Source organism: Aythya marila (assembly GCF_965140915.1).
Source record: "Aythya marila genome assembly, chromosome: 3".
In the NCBI taxonomy this organism is placed as follows: Eukaryota; Metazoa; Chordata; class Aves; order Anseriformes; family Anatidae; genus Aythya; species Aythya marila.
In genome coordinates this window covers 7,039,831-7,059,113 of record NC_139044.1, presented here as the reverse complement: position 1 = coordinate 7,059,113, position 19,283 = coordinate 7,039,831, and the positions used below count along the sequence as shown (strand labels likewise).

General features: G+C 40.4%; 1 protein-coding gene across 2 annotated transcripts in view; it reads right to left on the bottom strand.

Moving 5' to 3' along the window:
• The window catches only part of EFEMP1 (EGF containing fibulin extracellular matrix protein 1), a 48,741-nt gene extending 31,581 nt beyond the window's left edge, over positions 1-17,160 (bottom strand). Inside the window, exons 1-4 of one of the 2 annotated variants that reach the window (XM_082757434.1) lie at positions 17,021-17,160; positions 16,579-16,666; positions 13,670-13,718; positions 13,237-13,497 (exon numbers count right to left, since the gene is read on the bottom strand). In XM_082757434.1, the coding sequence (XP_082613560.1) occupies positions 13,237-13,497; positions 13,670-13,718; positions 16,579-16,662 (394 nt within the window). In that variant the 5' untranslated portion in view covers positions 16,663-16,666; positions 17,021-17,160. Of the gene's footprint in view, positions 1-13,236; positions 13,498-13,669; positions 13,719-16,578; positions 16,667-16,773; positions 16,997-17,020 lie in introns of those variants that run through there. The other variant, XM_082757435.1, reaches the window with a different exon arrangement.
• Positions 17,161-19,283: the final 2,123 nt, after the last annotated feature.

Here is a 19,283-nt window from a genome sequence, read left to right as displayed (position 1 = left end):
TCCTGTAAATACTCTAAGTTATTAAGCAGAACAAAGAACTGTGCTGCTGCTTTCTGATTTCTTACAGATAGTGTTGTTCAGGCAGCAGTTGAGTCTAGTGAGGTTTCTGATTAGAAAAAAAAGAGGAGGCTGAGTCAGATTTTTTTTTTTTTTTTTAATGCAAAGTAAGCACCAAACTGAAATTCAGGACAGCTGTGAACTGAGAGCAAAGAAGCTGTAAGGAAACCATTTGGTCATCACTGGGCTAAATTGTGAAATTTGTGCTAAGAATAGTTAACAATGGGACATAAGCATTTAATTTTTCAAATTAAGGACAAATGATAGGCATGGAAAAACCTGCATATTATCATTCCATTTTTTTAAGGGCTGTTGTCTATCCAACCCATCCCATTTGCATCCCAACGGGACAGTAATGCTTTCTTGAATCTGACTGTGTGACAGAGACCGTTCTGTAACTTTATGCCATAAAGCTGGAGCGTGCTTTACTTGGTGCGTGCAAGAGCTTCTGCGGTGTTCTGCAAGGACAGTCCTGAGCTGATCCAGGCAAATCCTGCGGCTGTCTCGCTTGGGACGTTACAGCTAAATACAAATACAATACAGCCAACATTTGTGTCGTCTTTCTGCCATTTTTCATATTTTTAGATGTTTAGGATCATTCTTTCTGGCTGAACCCCCTGAGCGGCCATTCAGTCTGTGAAAATCCCAATTGGTCCCATTGGTCTCTTTAATATTGTGCTTTCAGCCTACTGATCATAACTGTCGTAGGAGTGAGACTCCACCCTGAGGACAGGGCGCTGTGAAATGGCTCCTCAGCCCCTGTTTGGTCACAGATGAGGCATGTGGATGGAGCCCCCGGGGCTCCCACAGCATCGTAGGAGCCAGAAGTTGCTGAGGCCAGTTTTTGGCTAGGTTGGACAAGACAGACACTAACACAAAGAATCAAATGCAAAGAATGATATAAGAAGCTGCTGCTTTTGTCCCAAATGGAACATTAAACACAGCAATAGCGTTGTGTAAAGTGTGCACTCGTTAATGTATGCAACTGCATGCACTACTAAGCTGTTTACAGCCGGACAGGTTCATACATATTTATGTTGTCCAGAAAAATGAAGCCTATGTAGGGCCTCTGAAAGCCACAGCAGTACAAAATGTCACTGAATTCCAGTATTGTATGCTTTTCTTGCAATAACAAACTGATTCCTATGATGAAAGTGTTCTGATATCAACTCCTGATATCTTTTTGATATAGAAATATTTTCAGTTCCTCAGTTCCATTTCATAGCTAATGATTAGATCAGATTATTGGTACATCAGTCAGAATTCGAGAAATGTATGTGGATTTTCCAATGTTTTTAATTTTCAGCAGAATTATACAGGCTTGCTCTCTTTAAAAATAAAACATAAAATCTCTACTTTCTGCAGGTCATAGGGCAGGGAATGGATACTCAAGATCTGCTGTCCACCAGAAAGATTAAAGCTTTGAGGAATGAGCTTTATGCTTAGCACATAGGTAGGAGTCACTGCAAAGATGGAAAATTTGCTATTGGAACATACTGCAGTTTTCAAACTGGGAAGCAGGAGATATCTCAAAGAAGGGTACAGATATTGCCACTCTAGCTGCCAACAGCTAACCTTATCCTGAAACACTTTAATAATTATAGATTCCCTTGAACATATTAGGTTTGCCATCTGTTTCATAAAAAAAAAACTCTTTTTTTTTTTTTTTTTAACTCCTGTCTCGTCTCCCTGTACAAAGCATCCAGAGCTTTGTTTAATCAAGTTCTTGAATTCTTGGCCTCACTTGTATCCTACAGCAGTGAGCTCAGGAAGTGTTTCCTTTTCTGGGGTCGTCCTTCTATACAACCTTTCAGTTTCATAAACAAAGTCTGAATTGTTGTGTTGCAAAGTGGGGAACAGAGCAGTTGCAAGGTTTCTTTCGCTAACCCCTTTATTTCTTCTTTGCCATGCTTCTCATCTCTTTTCACGGTCATTAAAACCACTCCTTGCTCCCTAACTACTACTCTTGCTGTGAACTGCTCCTGTTTCTCAGTATTCTCCTTGAAATGGGATGAGCAGTATTGCAAACAGCCACGTTCCTCACGAGCCATTTGCTAGGTAAGAAAATCAAGCAAGTGAACTCTTTCTGCATCACGAGCAGCCACTTGCACAGCTCCGGCTTCTCTGCTGGCTGGGGAATCCCCCAGGAAGCTTTCACAAGGGTGGAGAAAGCGGAGACAAGATCAAGACCAGTGCTCTAAAGCTGTGCTTAGGGGAAGAGTCTGAGGGTGTTCGAGGGTGTTGCTGGGTGGATCTCCTTGGCTAGTTTCTGATTTTGGCTTTATTACATGGCTGTGCTTTCAATTTATTTCAAAGGTGCCTGGAGCCTTATAAATCTGCATACATAGTAAGGAAGAGATTCTCTTAACGGTAAATACAGAAATTTGAGTCTAATCATAATGGAGAGAACATTTTGATTTAAAAACAACGAAGCAACCTCCTCATAATGATACAGTCTAGAAATGGAGAACTTTCTCTTTTATAGCCATATGGAGCCACCATTTCTGACAGGAATAATTTATCTTGGAATTAAAAAATAAGAAGCAGCCCTCTCCTCAAAATCATCCATGCACTGGGTAACATTCAAATTTTCATATGTTTTTTTGTATTGTTTAAATAATGGTCATTAGTGTTTATGGTGGAAAAAAGAGGTGGTTTTCTCCTCTATCCAACTTGTGGCACACCAGCCTGCTCTTCCAGCTCAGGATCCTTAGAGCTGTAATGCTCTGCAAGCCCCAGAATCCACCACTACTGGATTGCTGACTGAGACCTGCCGTTTTTATCTGCTTGTACAATGCTCTCTGCGCTGGGCCTACAAGCATTGGCAATATCTTTACTTGAAGTCTTGCTTCTATCCGTAACTTCTTCTCTACGCAAAGAATGTACAAGGAGTGAACCAGAAAGAAAATCTGTCCCAGTCCTACAAATCAAGCCAAGATTGTGGTACATCTAGACACAGAGTAAATGCAAGCAGGATGACTTTGGATGGGAATTTTTTTTCTTTACCCTTGGGAATGACTTTTGGATTTTGCACACCTTCCTGATTTATTTTCCAACAACTTCTGGAAGGAATAAAGAAATAAAGTATCTTTCACAGCCTATAAGGCAGATCAGCGGGTACTCTGAAGCTTTGCTTATTTCGGATGTGACTATGCATTGACTGCAATGCTGTCTATTGAAATATTGTGTTTAACTAGTCCCAAGTGTGACACTGTTTCATCTGGTTCACCTCTATCATCTGAAAACTATGTAGGAAACTTGTTCCTGATAAGAAAGTCCTTTGAGAACACATTCATCTACTGAGAAAGCTCTTTGAGTACAAGAAGATAGCAAAAGGATAAGGGAGATATTGTAATATAGGTAGCAAAAAAAAAACCTGTAACAAACTGATGAAGAACTGCTTTGAGGTACTTGACAGAGATTATCTATTTGTTAAAACAGTGCTGTCTTCACCAGCATAGATGAACTTCCTTCAAATACTGAACTGTATTTGTTGCTTCTAAATATGTACTTAATTCCAACTCTCTCCTAATGCATCCCAGATACACAAACTTCTCCGCTAAGTTTAGATGAGAAGATTGCTTTTCCCATTGTTTTGATTGAGATAGTTTTATAACCTAGGTCAAGTTAGCTAAAATCACACTTACCCTTCTGCTCATTTTGCTATGTTTCATTCATTTTCCTCTGTACAAGTCTATTAAATGTTAGCTTACAGGCAATCTCTTTAAAACCTAAACTGTCACCTGTCCTTGCATTTTCCAATTCTAACTACGTCTGTTAGAACAGGCAACTGTTACAGCATTGATAAAGACTTCTTTTTAAATTGTTAATACTAAAAAATACTCAGTAATTGACTCTCCATACTACTTTTTTCTAGTAGTTTTTTTTTTTTTCTTTTTTTATCTAATGTCTTTTAATTCTTGTGAATTTGAAAAGCAAACTTCTAAATCTTCCTTGTTATAGACACCTGCTTTATACAGCACTGTTGCTACCAACTTACCAAAATTTTTCTTTTCTACTGGTGCAGATCACCGGTGGTAGTAGAAGTTAGGTGTCCATACTATCAAAGTAGATGAGATTATTACTTACTCAGAGGAGGCCAGCAAAAGTCTAGTTCTCCCTTTTAAAAAACATCTTTCTGAATTAAGATTCATGGGGGGACAGTCACCAACCACTTCTAAAACTCAGGCTGAAGAATTTGTTGGACAACAAACATTCGTTAAGCCATTCAGGCTCAAAACTCTGAAATTGCTGTGCTCTCCACTGTTTTCGCTACCTACTGAGGTTTCACTGCACACATTGTGACCAGTTACCTGTTAACAGAAATCTCATGCATGCATATGAAAATTCTGGAACAAGTTCTGCTTCTACTCAAGAAATTACATGGAACATCTGTTCAGACATGGACTGAACACCCTCAAGTGCAGTGTCACATTTGCTTATATCATGTTGTACCGGGTCATGCAATAGAGTAGAAATTTACCCCAGATTAAATCCAGTTTGTAACAGAAAGTCATGTCTTCTCCTTTTCAAAACTTTTTCAGATGGGTTTATACAATGCCTAGATATTTCCCCTCAAAGGGCTGAATTTGTTTTATCAGGAGTTAATAAAGACAGATTCAGAGCTTTCCAAAGTAAACATCCGTTCCTGAGTGATGCACCTTCATACACTGAATCCTCTATCATCTTATTTGAGAACTTTAATTATTTCTGTGCTTAGCCCTCTACAGTCATCACCACTGTCCTTGACCAAGCAAGCAGCATTTTTCCCATCTTCAGAAATTATTGTTCTGACAATAAGAAATGAAGATAAAACTGCCTTGGAAAAACTAAAACAAAAAACAACATACACAACACAAAAAATGCTTTGAATTGCAGAATGAATTATTAAGCAGAATAGTTATGGGGCATTTTTCAGTTATGTTAAGTTACTTATTAAGATACTCAGGAACAAGTAAAGGTCTACTGAATAGCTAATTCTAAAAATGGTTAATTAAGAGATTAGGATGTATTATGCCAGAAAAAGTCTAATTCATTTCTGGGCCTCAAGAACCTTTTCTTTGTAACGTAACTTACAAAACCGTGTCAAATGAATATTGCTTTCTTAGTATCTTTTTCAGCTTCAAGGCTTCAGATTTTACTATATAGATACACAAAACAGAAATTAGACATTTCTCCACTATACTTACAACAGAACCAACTTTTAACATGTTTTAACATGATTTTCAGATCAACAAATAAAATACAAAAATGCGAATGAGTATAAAAGGTATTTTATAATAACTACATGCATACTAAACTGTTTCATAACTCTGTAATTTGCAAATCCCTCCTGTATTTTTCATAAAGTTAAAATGTAAATGAAAGAATGGATAAACAAGATTCTTGTGCATTTAGCATTTTTTTTCCTGGTTAAATTTTGCTTTGTATCGAATTATGGCAAATAGCTTATTCTCTAAAACTATAGCTTTCTGATAGCTTTCTGGCTACTAAGAAAAAGCTTAGCAAATTAAAGATGAAAACAGATATCTCTGAAATTTCAAGCTTGTTATTCATGAACCTTACACAACTGATCACCTATTCCATATATTCTTGTCACATACAGAGAGAAGACATCTTGCTGGTCAAGTTCAGATTTGTGGGTCCTGTGAATAGATGCAAGTGAACTTTGACAGGTATGTGGCAAACTTCCCTTTGATATGAGAATCTTTCTGTCAAAAGGATGCTTAAATTTGTCTGAAGTATTCTAGAAGATGCGTAAATTATAATAATCCAGAAAAAAATAGCTCAGAAAGCCTCACAGAGTGAAAAGGATAAATATTCTTGAAGTGTAATGAAAGGAGATGGCCAAACTCAACTTATATAAAACCATGAATAAAATGTAGAAGTTCCCGCTCAGTTAGCACACACAGGACAGAGGAGTTGCCATGACAAAATGCTGTACAAAAATAGTCAACTATACCACAAAGTATGCAGAATGTTTAGGAAGGAACCTAGTAAGGTGAACTCCAAATTACTCTTTCATTGTGGTTTCTAGAAGACCAAAAATAGCTAACTGGTACAGTCCTACAACACCATGTTCTCATTGTCCTGGATGATTGGGGGGTGGGAGGAGGACGCAAAATAGCAAGCCTAAACAACACAGTGAATTAGTTCAAGTAGCTATCAAGCCTGGTTCACTTGGCTGTACTACAGCAGATGTTTTGTTTAGTAAAGGATATGCAGAGCAACACAGGCATCACTAGGTCATACAGTGAAGAATCAGACCACTTTTGTATTTGTGGGTAGCTTTGTTCTTCCTTTAGGAATATTTTAGCACATATAGAAAGGCAAATATAAATAGTAGCTATTTTCCTTCTTTGCCAGCATGAAAAAGAAACGAAGAAAATCACTTGGAAATAGAATAAAATAAGGAAAATAGCAGTTCTGAACTTCAGCTCTTGAAGCTAGTTCTCCAGCTTGCTACATTAGCATCCCATCATTGGAGATGTGTAGGAAATGTCTTGGACCTTTAAAAAGTATCCATCAGTAATGCTATGATCTTTCAAAAATGTTCTAGGGTTAGAAAAGGTGACTGGGTATAACCCAAAATTCAAAAATGAAAATACAACATAACACTATGAAAACGCTGTAAGTAATCTAACGCAGGAATCAGGTTTGAAAGTAGAAAAAAATGTTGGTTGAGAAAAAATTACCTTGAGCTAACAATAAGGAACAAACACAAAACCTTTCTCAGCAGGCTAAAGAACTATAATGTAATAGTTTGGGATGAAATAACTGCAGGGCTGCTCAAAGCAAACAAATAAACAATGCTATAATTCTTCCATGAAAGTATGGGAGAAAGAATCTATCCAAAAAGTGACAAGCTCAAAGCTAGCCTGTGTTCTCACTGATCATTTTATGGTCCCCAATGCTGTCAGATGTAACAGATGACAGGCATCGGAACGATGTAAGGTTTACTGACTTTTAGGATGCTTTTAACTGAGTATTTGCAACAGATACAGTGAATTCCTTGCAGTGAGGTATAAATACCGTGTACCTTTTAACAGGGTAAATATACTGTGATGCCCAGTTAGGATCAGACATAAAGCATGTTCCTCCCCTTTGCTATCTCATGTTACTCCTGATCATTATGAAAAAGACCTCCAGCTTGGATCCTGAAATTCTGAGGAAGGACAGACGGATGAAGATCTGGACTTTCTTCATGCCTTCTGAATACATTGCTATGTTTTGTCTGTCAAGGTATCAGCCTCCTCAGAGCTGATTTACAGTCAACAAATGAAACCCCAAAGTATGAAAGTCAGTGTGGCCACTCTACATTTCCATTTTTCTTAACTAAAAAGTCATAAGAAGTGCTAGTGAGTTTACTTAACTTGAACCTGAAGTCTAGTAATTGCTTACATAATCACAATTCAAGAAGCTAAGGTAAATACAACTTTCGGAAGCTTGCCTGAATCTGACATTTGGTGTGATTAGCATATGGTGTGAATCTTTAGTGGCAATGTACTGAGCATTTTCTTGCAGGGGTCAGAATAATGGAAAAGCAGTAAGTAACTAAAGGAAGTGAAGCAGCTGCTAGTATTTATGCTTGTGATGGATGTTCACAGTAAAACGGTCAGACAGAACAGAGGATATCTATCCAAGGTCTTGACATGACACTCACAGCTGTGCAAATAGCACAGATGGGAAGATGATTTAGAGTGGCCAAATCTTGAAAATGCCCAAAAACAGGCCCTCGGGCCTTCAAAACAAGATGTTTTTTTGTGACCTCCCCTCTGGCCCCTCAAGACTATTAAAGAGGTGCTTCAGAAAGGACTCTTTGCAGCCATTTCACAGATTAACAGCTTGAACAATTGGTTCAGTATGGGTTGATGAAAGATGATCTCTGCGTGATGTACCCAAATGTACAAGAAATTAATTGTCTTCTATGAACACTCAGTACAAAGAGCTGTGAAAATGTCAGCTTGTATCCTTCTGTGGATTCTCTTAGATCTGCAAAATTCCTATGGCTTTTCCAAGGAATTAGTATTCAAATGGCACGCGTAACCAGGTCAGTCTCTTAGGGTGGCTACTGCTAGCAAAGAGTATTCTCCACTTGCTGAAGTACTGCAGCAAACATGTACAGATGAACTTCCCCTGAATAAGTACTTTGATGAACTAATGGCAATTTTAAGAGTACTCTTACTTTGGATTGTCTTCCTACAATAGATGACTGCACCTTATTTTTTTTCTACCGCAACCTTTCTCCTCACCCCACCCTCTGACTAAAGAAACCGTTCAGAGTAACAACTCTGGAACTAAACTCAACTCAAGCTCTATAGTCATCCTGAAAGTAATTATAGAAGTATTCCTAAAATACAAGAAGGGAGAAAACTTGGGATGCTGCACTCAGGATTCCAACTGTGGGCATCATTTTACAAAACACTGCCCAAAACATTTCTGGGGCTAGCTTAAAGTTATAGCTGTATTCTTGTTATGTATTTTAGTTATTATTAGCAAATAGTCCTGGCAAATGGGAACAAATGTGAAGTTGATGCAGAGGTTCCAAGGCCCCAGTCTTCCTTTTTGAGGGCATCCAGGCTCTTTCTAGTTTGCTTCTAGAGTCTTCACGCTCAGTAGTAGCTGTGAAGTATTATCAGCACTCCTGCAGTGCATTTCAGGTTTAGTTTCCTCTGAACAGGATTGGGTGTGTGTATTCCAAGACTGCTCTGCAGGGCGACTCAAAGCACAGTGAGGGGAGCTCATTAGAAGGTGTGTTTCAGAAGCTTGCTCTACCCATGAGCCAAAATGTCAAGGCAGAGTGCCCTGCTGCAGGCACGCCCAGCCTCTCCAGCCTGGCCTGGTTCTGCAAAGAGCTGGACTCAGTGAACCTGCATTTATCCCAGTTGTAGCTTACGCACTTTGTCTGCTAGTTACACATCCCTGATGCATGTAAGTCTTATGTAAAGTAATTTCTGTATTGAAAACAAAACATCGTGAACTGTTTCCCCTTGTCCCTCTCCTCCCTAAAAGAAGGCATCTAGAGTTGCAAAATTTAGACTCATTTAGACTTACGTAACTTCTTGAGGTAAAAGCCTAGATTGCGTATGCTAAGTTACTTTGAAAATTAACAGAAAATTGAATAATAAATCCCCTGAACCCTACTGATGAGGAGACTCCTAAAACAAATTAGCAGGAAAAAATAACTTTTTTTGTGTGCATGCTGTGGTTAACTCATTTCTTTCTCCTACAAAGATGAAAAAAAAAAAGCAAACATTCACCAAGTCCAGGCAGAATTATCTGGAATGTGTCATTTTTTTCCATATAAATGCATTGATCATTTTGTTACAAGCTCTCTCCCTTGTACTCTACAGTTGCCCAGCACAAAAATTTACAGGGAAACTCTATAAGGCTGCAGACTGTATATAGGCAGCTAAACTAGCTGAGGCTGACCTGAGGAACCAAAGAGCTTGATTACTTTATTGCCAGCATGATTGGAACAGGGGTGGGGAAGTAATCTTTTCCTTTCAAGTTCACATGTTACTTTTTTTCCCCACCTCCATTTAAGTGTCGTGACATTCTAGGGAAAGCTTGCAGATTCTTCCAGACTAGATTTGACAAAATTGCATTAATTGGGTGACTGTATTTTGATTTCAATAAGAACAGACTCAAATCACAGGGCCAAATAATGATTCAGTCCTGTATGCAGGCAACAGAGTTCAGGTATTTGTTTATTATGAGGCAAAAAAAAAAAAAAAAAAAAAAGTGTCTGAAGGTAGTAGCTAACTCAATAATTTATACATAAATATTTCTTACTGTTTTTGGCTTTTCCCAAATTGAATGATATTCTGACGTTGACAGGTGAGAATGAGTTGTTTTCTGAGAATGCTGGCAGGTGCCACAAGGGAATCTACCTGGTGACCAGTTTCAAGGTAAAAGCAAGTACAGAAGTGACAGTGAGGAAGAAACTAACTATAAAGAGCTGGGGTGGAAAGGGAGATTAAGGTCAAAATTACCTTAAATTCTTCACTTAAATGTTTTTGGTTGAATCAGAGTTAGTACATTTTCTATGTAAAAAAATCTTCCTCCAAAGTAACATCCCCTTGGCTTTCTCATGATTTTTGGAGGTTCCTACTACCTACTATTCAGATACAGTATGCTGAGAATTTCCCAGAGAAGCTTTGCTACCCACACTTCTGACAACTACAGTTAAACAAGACAATGTTTCTGGCTGATATCAGTTATAAAAGTGACTTTTACATATATCAGAGGAAGCTCCAGTCATTTCTGTGAGGTGTCTTCTGCAAGACAGTGTGCTTTGTTACCAGTTTGCCATGAATGCTCTTAGTCTGTTACGTGGTCTCTAGTAACTACAGGTATGCATCGGAGACAAAAAGCTCTAAGCATTGACAAATATTTTAACTTTCACTTGTTTTCTTCTGGTCAGAGGTGAAGAAGGTATTAAATCTCTCAGGCACATAGCCATGTTTTGTTAGATTAAGAAGCACAGAGACCCACACACCTCCCTGACTGTTTCTCGTTCCTCTCAATAGAAATACAATCTGGCCATGCAGTATCTTGCCTCACCTTATGATGAAGCTCAGCACATCACTGAAACTACTTATGCATAAGTGGCATTAGTCATGTTTGACTGTTTATTTCAAGCACAGAAACCAACTTGTGCGTTTGGCCTATCGTACTCTCACTATTCAATGTTTAAAAAGGGAGTGGACAATATATTATAACAGAAGGCCCCTAATACACTAGTATGATGTCAGTAATATAGCTCCTCAGAGCATGTTATTGTTTTAAACAGAGGTCTCTACACTTTCACATTGGTTATAAAATACTTAGTGCTGCTGGACTGGAAGGAAAATGTCATACATCTGCAAACAATTAGAAGGAGCTGGACTTCATATTTGATTTACTAAACAATAAAACAAGCTTAAGTGTGACTATATGTGTAAGTTACACTCCCTAGGAGCCTCAAGCAGTTATCATAGCAAAGTCTTTTAACCATAATTAAATAAACCCACAGTGGGATCATTGCTGATCAAAATTATCTTTTATAAGATATTTTCAGCAGTGAAGATCACGAAGTTGAATGCATGCTTTAAGTGCTCTGAAAGTCCTTCATCCTTTCTTTCAAGCACACTATCCACTACACTTTTTCCAGCTGGAATTCATTCAGTACAATATATTTCAGCTTTTAAACACCAATATTTCCATACTTTCTGCATTTAGAATGAAATTTTGGCACAAGGAGATTAGTAGCAAAACTCTGACTCAGTAAAGCCTGAGATTTCACCATAGTTTGTGTGTCTGTTAGTTAAAAATTCTGGTACTATAACAACAACAGTTAGTTGTTATTATAAATTAACCAGAGATTTGTAAATTGAATATAAATATTTAGATGCAAGTTTCAAGAAGCTAAAGCATGGAAAAAAAGATTATAATAACGTATCATAAACAATCTTCTCAACAAAACAAAAACCCTAACCACTTGTCAGTCTCTAAGTTAACCCCATTTCACAATTCAGAATAAGTAAGGCATTGGTACTATTTGCCATTAAACTTTCCTTTTTATCACTTATTGGAGCACCTGAAGCCACCACAGCTAAAGTTATGTTAATGCTTGGAACTTTTCTAGCATTATTTTCAAATGCTGTAAAACATCAATATTATGTGCTCTAGCAGAAGCAGTTTATCACAGTTCACCAGGGAAGATAAGCATCACAGTACTGCAATATCACCTGGCAGGGGGAATACTGGATCAAACACAGGAGTCTCGTACTCTGTTTTTGGTTCTGCTGCTAGTTTGTTAAGGTAAACTGAGAAAAAATAATTTGTCATCAAGGAAAAAATTAATGCCAAAGATAACTTCAGATGAACACTTGGGATTAAGAGGATATCATTGGACTGACTTCCTTTGGCAGGCTCTTTACTTGACATTCTTGAATTAGAGCAACAGAAATACTGAATGTTATCAGATGAGCCAGAAATGCAACTCTGAGGCTTTGCCTATGAAAATAACTTATCCAATCTCCATGATGATTACTATGCTTCAGAAGCACCGGGCATTTACTTACTAGTGATAAATAATGTTCTGTATACATGAATACCAGGGAGAAAGGAACTACCACTGTATAATACAGCTTGCCCTGATTATAGTCACTGAAGTACTATTTTATATGATTATACTGTTAAGGGCCACAAAAATGGAAAAGATGAACGATGGGGTCACATTTTGCCCTCTGTTTGCATGGGTATCCCACTGACATGCTTGAAAGCCAAATTATGAACAAGGAGTAGAATATATTTTTATGAAAGAAAACAAAAACAGTGGACAAAACATTTGTTACTTCAGCAAGTATAAGAGTAAACTATTTATATAAAATAATAAATGAAACAGTCTTAGTTTACAGTAGTGCTTGTGGGTCTGGTTCCTGAATGCATACAATTAACATTGCTAATACCCTGAGAATTTTGGCACAGCGTGCAGTGTATGTACACTCAAATGAAAGGTCTTCATTGCTATAGTTTCAGAGCCTGGCTAGACTATGACTGGAAGTAAGCTGGCAGGGTCTCTGTAGGATTGCTTCCACAGAGATCAGAAGAGCACAAGATGTTCAGATGTTTGGTTCCTACTGCTTGAGAAGTATCCCTCATACAAATCTGATGGACATAAAACAGTGTATTGTTCTGCATTAAAATCTGATATAATCAACAGCTCATATAATGTTTTTTTTTCTGTTCCATTCAGCATTAACTTAGTGGAAAATACATAGTTTTGCAAATCTTTACAGCTTATCTACACTATGTCCAACTATGTTGCCTACTTTTTTCAAAGCACTGCCTCTCCTGGACATGTTTGACTGAAGTTGGTTACTTGTGTTAAGGTTTTGTTTGGTTTTGTTTTTCTTTACCATCTACAGACAACAGAATTAATTGTACTCATTAGCCTGAAATAGATGGAATAGGTTGCAACAAACTTCAGGTTCTGTTACCTTGAACAATAACATGATGCATGTATTTTATTTAGAGACCTTTAGGAGGTGCATATGGCACACCTCCAATTTGATGGTGCACCAATACATTTCTAGTAAGTTCAAGTTAGAGGCTATTATTTTCTAGGCATTAGGTTTGTTATCACATACGCTCTGGTTATACTGAAAGGAAAACATAGGGCAGTTTGCTTACCTTGGCACACATTGTGCTCACTTTGCTCATACCCAGCTGCACACTGAATTTGATGAGTTGGATTTGGAGGGGCACGGTGAGGATCAGCTGGAGTCCGTCGAATGACATTGTTTCGACCACTAGTGGATTCAGCTGCTGCTTCTTCTCGCTCATTTACAATAATTTGGGCTGTTCTGGGTAGACAGAGGTATCCTCCATAGTGGTTAACACATTTCATTCCACCTTTACATGCATCTGGGACTATTTCACATTCATCAATATCTGTGGTTAGCAACAACACAAGTCATGCTTTTAACAGTTGAATCCTCTGCAACAGCCATTAATACAAGTAATGCAATGAAACATGCAAGCACACTCCCTTGTCTAAACCAGGGATGTGAGAACACTGAAATAATTCCAACAGCAAGTTTTTGTTGAAAATGATTTACTGTACCTTTGCACCGTTGCCTAACAGGATCCCATTCATAGCCATCTGTGCATTGCTATAGAGAAAAATGGGAAAAAAAAACACAACAGTAAAATACTATGCTAGTCAGGAATCTTTATTTTGGAGAAATAAGCATATTTCAATGATCTCAAAGTTTTACATTAGGAGAAATGCAATGTTTCTGTAACTTGGAAAGCTAAAAAAATGATTAGTACAGCGTTGCTGTGTAGGTAGAATGAGAAGCATGTAGAGATAGAGCTTCTATTCTCAGCAAGTTCCTAAGGTATTATTTGCTGAGTAGGTAGACTTTAGTAGGGATGGGGAACAAAGTGAAAAAAGCATCTGCCATTGGTTACTGGCTGACTATAATTTTATTTATTTATTTTTTAAACTTTGTTCTTGTTCACTGCTTTCCAGGAGTGGAACATCTTTCATTCTTTCATTCCAGGGGCTTGCCAGAGGGACTAGTGGACCTCTGTCCCACCGTACTTCTTCCTCTCTCCCATCAGCACACTAGCAATGGGGAAAGATCCCATGACAGCTGGAAATTCATTCACATGCTTTCTAACCATGTGACTCCAGGAACTGCAGTCTAGGAAGAACAATTTATATTGCAAGACATACAATAAATGGTTAGAGTTTATAGCAGCAGGACTACTTATATAAATAAAACTTGACAGAATTCAAACAAGACTATACTCAGCAACTATTCATATCATCGTAGACGGGTAACTTCAGAAATAATTTTAAATATTCTGCCTGGCAATTGAGGCAAATATCTTCATTATCTCTCTGCCCAAAAGCATTAAAACGTCTACAGTTTTAATCACAGGTTATAATTAGAGAAACTGATTAGTTAAGTACAACAATGGTGCCAACTACAACAGACATTTAAAATATCAGTGAATCAACTGAGCTGTACTATGCGGGTGCATATGCATCCTGCACTGCTTAGGATATTATTTTAATGGCCCCACAGAAAGGAAAGAATTGAGTCAATTAACGTAATTAGCCACAGTTAAGCAAGCTAAATCTTGTTGCAACTCCTCCACTGTAGAGAACTGTTTAAGTAACAAGTTTGACCTTCTGGTGCTGAGATCCACTTGTTCCATTTACAATGCTCAAGTTATTTTGAGATACTTGTTACAAACAGACACTGACTCAGCAATAGGATTGAAAATATGTTCTTCATTCGCAGGTGACACCAGTGATCTGCCAGATGTAGCAGCGAGTTGGAAGAAAAAGCCTCCAATGTTACAAAGGGGTAAGTGGACAGCAAATTGTATTACAATTCTCAATCTCTGAAGGAATGACTACATGCTGAGTTGACAACACCAAAGTTACTGTAGCTATGAAAACGCAAACCCAAAGGAAAACAGCTAATTCATGCATCTACTGAATCACCCAATTCCTGTTAATGCACAACAGAAGTTCTGTCTATTTAGTAGTAAGGAGCCAAGTTCAACTATTACTGCAGCTGAAGGAAGTTTTACAATAGAAAAGGATTTGGCCCTAAATGAATACAATGTACGTATGAGAAACAGTAGCATCCTACGGGTAACATGTCCAAAAGCTACGTTTCATTGTTAAGTTTACATGATTAGAAGACTGATCACTGAAGCACCTGAATGCTCTTTGAAAACATATTATAGGAACCCAGATCACACAGGCATGCTAGAAATCTTGTATTGTCATAAAAAGAAGTGTGCAGACACATCAGAAAAGCCCTATTAAAAAAATAAATTGTAATAAGTGCTGAAAAGGATGGGGTTGGGATCCCTATTTAGTCTAGATTTTCAAGATGTACTTATTTCTTCAGTTTCTGCTTCTGTATAGGAACTTAGAAATATTTCTGAGGGCCTCTAAATAGAAGTACTCCCAACCTTCAGAAGTCTATTGCCTCCAAAGCCTAGTATTAAAAGTATTTTATGACTGACTTCCTGATGTTCACTTGAGGCTTCTTTGAGCCCTGTCTTCTATGATAAGGTCCAACTCTGCAATATTTACTTGCCTGAGCCATCCCACTGACTTCAGTGGGATTACTTGTATAAGACACAATCTCAGCCTTTGGCTGTGGTTCTCTAACTTTTTGCATGTGTGCAGAATTTTCTGCTTGTGTGGCATTGCGCTGATGTCTGTACACATATTCAGAGGTCCACCCATATGAAGCAAGTTGCAGGGATTACAGCTGTAATCAGATGTGAAAACGTGGGTTTTTCACCAGCCCAAGCCAATGTAATTGCCACTCCTTCTATGACACGCATTATGCGAGCCAAGGAGTGAGAACAAGCAGATTAAAACCAAAAATTTACAAGAAGGCCTATAAATCTCCTACCCCATCACCTGGTTGCAAGCAGAACCTATTTCCAGTATTCTTGTAGAATTTCATCAAGCTGTGCAAAACCACTGCTCAAAACCAGCTCAAACCAACATTTGTGGGAGCACTCCAGGACTTAGATGCTTCATTAAGAGCACTGAGTTCTGAAGTACTTGCATGTTGTTAAAAACAGCTTGAAACATCCAAAGGAAAACACTGAAGAATGTTTGACCTAATTATCTGTCAAGTTCCATGTATTTCAAATGAAGGTCCTAGGGACCTTTTCTTTAGGAAAAGGGATTAAAAAATAAAAAAATAAGCTTCCTAATTTTATTCAGTTCATCAAACTGAGCCCACAGCTAGCTTTTCAGAACAGAGAGCTGCAGCCCATTCTGCTCAGTCCTGTAAACTTCAGCTTTCACTGTTTCAGCATAGGAGCAGCTTGTTTTACAGTTAGCATTCAGACTCAGAGAGCTCTGTATTGCATGCTAGACAGCGGCAAGATTTTTTTTTTTTTTTTTTTTTTTTGAAGGGTCATTTCGAAGAACCCCTGCTGCAAAGCAAAGCAACAGCTATCCCCAGCTCCACGAAGCCTTACCGTGTACGTTATGGTTTCCTCCGTTTCCTGCGAGTGCACCGTAATGAGGATGAGCGCAGCCAAGAACATAGCTGTCAACATCATGAACCTGGAAAGAAAGAAAAAGAAAGAAAGAAAGAAAGAAAGAAAGCCCAGTCAGCCACCGGCCCCTGCAGCGCCGCTGTGCCAGCGGAGCCGGGACAGGTCCCTCGCTACCTGGCGCCGCGGCAGCCCGGTGCTGCCAGGGGGCGGCTGGGCAGCGCGGGCAGCCCGAGAAGGAGCCGGGCACGGCGAAGCAGCCGGCTCGAAACCCCGCGCCGAGGCTCCGGGAGAACGCCCGCGGGGCCCCGAGGAGGCAGCGGCGGCACCGGGCACCTGCCGGGCTCGGGGCCACCCTGCCCCGCCGAGCCGAGCCGAGCCGCGAGGCAGGGGCAGCGCCTGCAGCCCCCGAGCCCGCTCCTACCTGCGGCGGGGCCGGCGGCTGCTCCCGGCGGCGTTCCCGCGGCGGCTCCGGCCCCGTCCGTGCGCTGCCTCCGCTGCGCTGCCGGCGCCCGCTCCCCCCCACGGGCCTTGGGCTAAATAGAAACGGGCCCGGCTCCTGCCGGAGCCCCGGGCGCCCCCTACCGGCCCCGCGGCGGCCGGAGCCCTGCTGCGGGGCGGGGCGGCCCGGGCAGCACGGCCCCTCCGCCGCTCCCCGCCGCCCGGGGCGCCCCGAGGCGGGGCAGGAGGCCGGGGCTGCTCCGGGGCTGCTCCGGGGGAGCGAGGCCCCTCACGCCGGTCCCGGTCCCGGTCCCGGTCCCGGTCCCGGCCCATTCCCTCAAGCAGCCCGGCCGCCGGCTTTCCACAACGCCCCGTGCGGGAGGTGGCTGCCATGTGCGGGCTGAGGGCTTCGACGCCTGGGGCGTGCTGAGGGCACGCTGAGGAGAAGCAGGGTGGGTGCAGGAGGCACCGCGCCATCTGCGTGTGCCTAGAGTTAACCCAGCATGGAGCAGAGGCCGCGCACGGAAGGAGCTTTCCTGGGTGGTTGTGAGGAGCTCAGGCCAGAGCGGGCCATGCTGGGTGCTGATAAGAGCCGCTCCAGCAACAGAAGCCGCCAACGCTCACCCTGAATTTGGTAAATAAAATACACAAGGAGCCCCCTTACTAAAGGACAGCCAGAGTGGCTGCTCCAGTGACAGCAGGTAGAGATTTTGCTGGAGGTGGGAAGGTTCCTCTGGAAACCAGTTTCCCCAGAGGAAGCTTTGGAAGAGTTTTCAGGGTGGGCTCGTAACCCAAAGGAGTCAGAGGGCAGAAGGTAAATGCAAAAATCTGTCAAAGCCTGAGGAGTTCTGCCTAAGAGCAAATTGGTTCTTCAGATATTTCTGGGCATGATCACTTGTATGTGGAGAATACATATGTATTGTTACAACTACATACAAAATCAAAATGTTTCCATGAATCTTCTTGTGCGGGGAGAGGATGAGCTAATGCCCATGGGGCTGACCGTAGTCATGTTGTGCAGCTGAATAACCCTCAAACATTAATGACATTGGTTGGCTTTAGGTTGACTACAAGCTATCTTTTGACGCCTACTCTCCTGCTCAAAGAAATGCTCCCTTTAATCCGCCCTTAGTCCGTGTATCATTTTTTAGCAATACAGGTTCAAAGTGTTAGATTGGCTCCAAATAAAATGACTCCTATTAGTGTAAACTACACTCATATTTATGACACGCCTCCAATTATATTGTGAAAATTTGCTGTTTCATGTTAATAGAAAGCAGTACAGATATTCCTAATGCTCAAAATAGTAATATCAATTGCTTGTCTCTGCTGGCAACTATGGTTACTTTTGAATGTACTGTCAAAATACCTGCCATGCCGAGAGACCTGAATTTAACTTGTTGGCTTCTGGATTAAGTCAACCTTTAAAAATGTTTTGTCTTAATCTACTACCTAGGGAGACATTGCCTATGTTGCACTCTAGGAAAACTGAATCAGAGAATAACAGAAGCATGTATGAGCACTGGCTGAGCATAGATCCTGCGCTTGGCTTCAGACGGTGTTAGACATTTGCTGAAATATCATACTCTGCCAAGGATAGTTCATGGTCCTTTAAATGGAGGTGGTAGACTCAGCTTGTGATTTTGTAGTTCAGATATTTCCTACTGAGGCAAGTGGAAATTTGCCTCATGAAGGATAACATGATTTAGACCCTCGGAAATGTTGAGGAATGTGTGAGGTATCTGGGTGAGAATAGCTTCCTTACATATCTACATGTCCGAAGATGTCTTTTATGAAGTGGTCAACCCACCCGTTGTGTCTTGCAGACCATGTAGCATGGCATTGCTGAGGCCAGCCCCTTGCAGCAGTTGCTGGTGGTGCTTCTGATCGAAGCAGCCCTGTGAGGCTGGCCCCTAATTGCTGCCTCTTGGCTCCTTCTGTAAATGGTGCACTCTATTCCCTATGGCTTTAGCGAACTCTTTGTCACATCTCAGTTTTTGCTTCCTTTAAAAACTGCACTTTTCATACATTCTTGTTGTGTTTATGACTAAATGTTCACATTTTTTTTTCTTCCTGGCAGGACATGTTGCCACCCCCTTTTGTCCTGAGAAACCTAAAGACAGGTAGGCTGAAGGAAGACTGTGTGTGGTCAAAATGTCACTGCAGTCCAGCTAATTCTGGCTGCTGAAACTGTCCCTGGGGGCAATAGACAGCTGCACATAATTTAGAGCAGGCTTAGATTGATA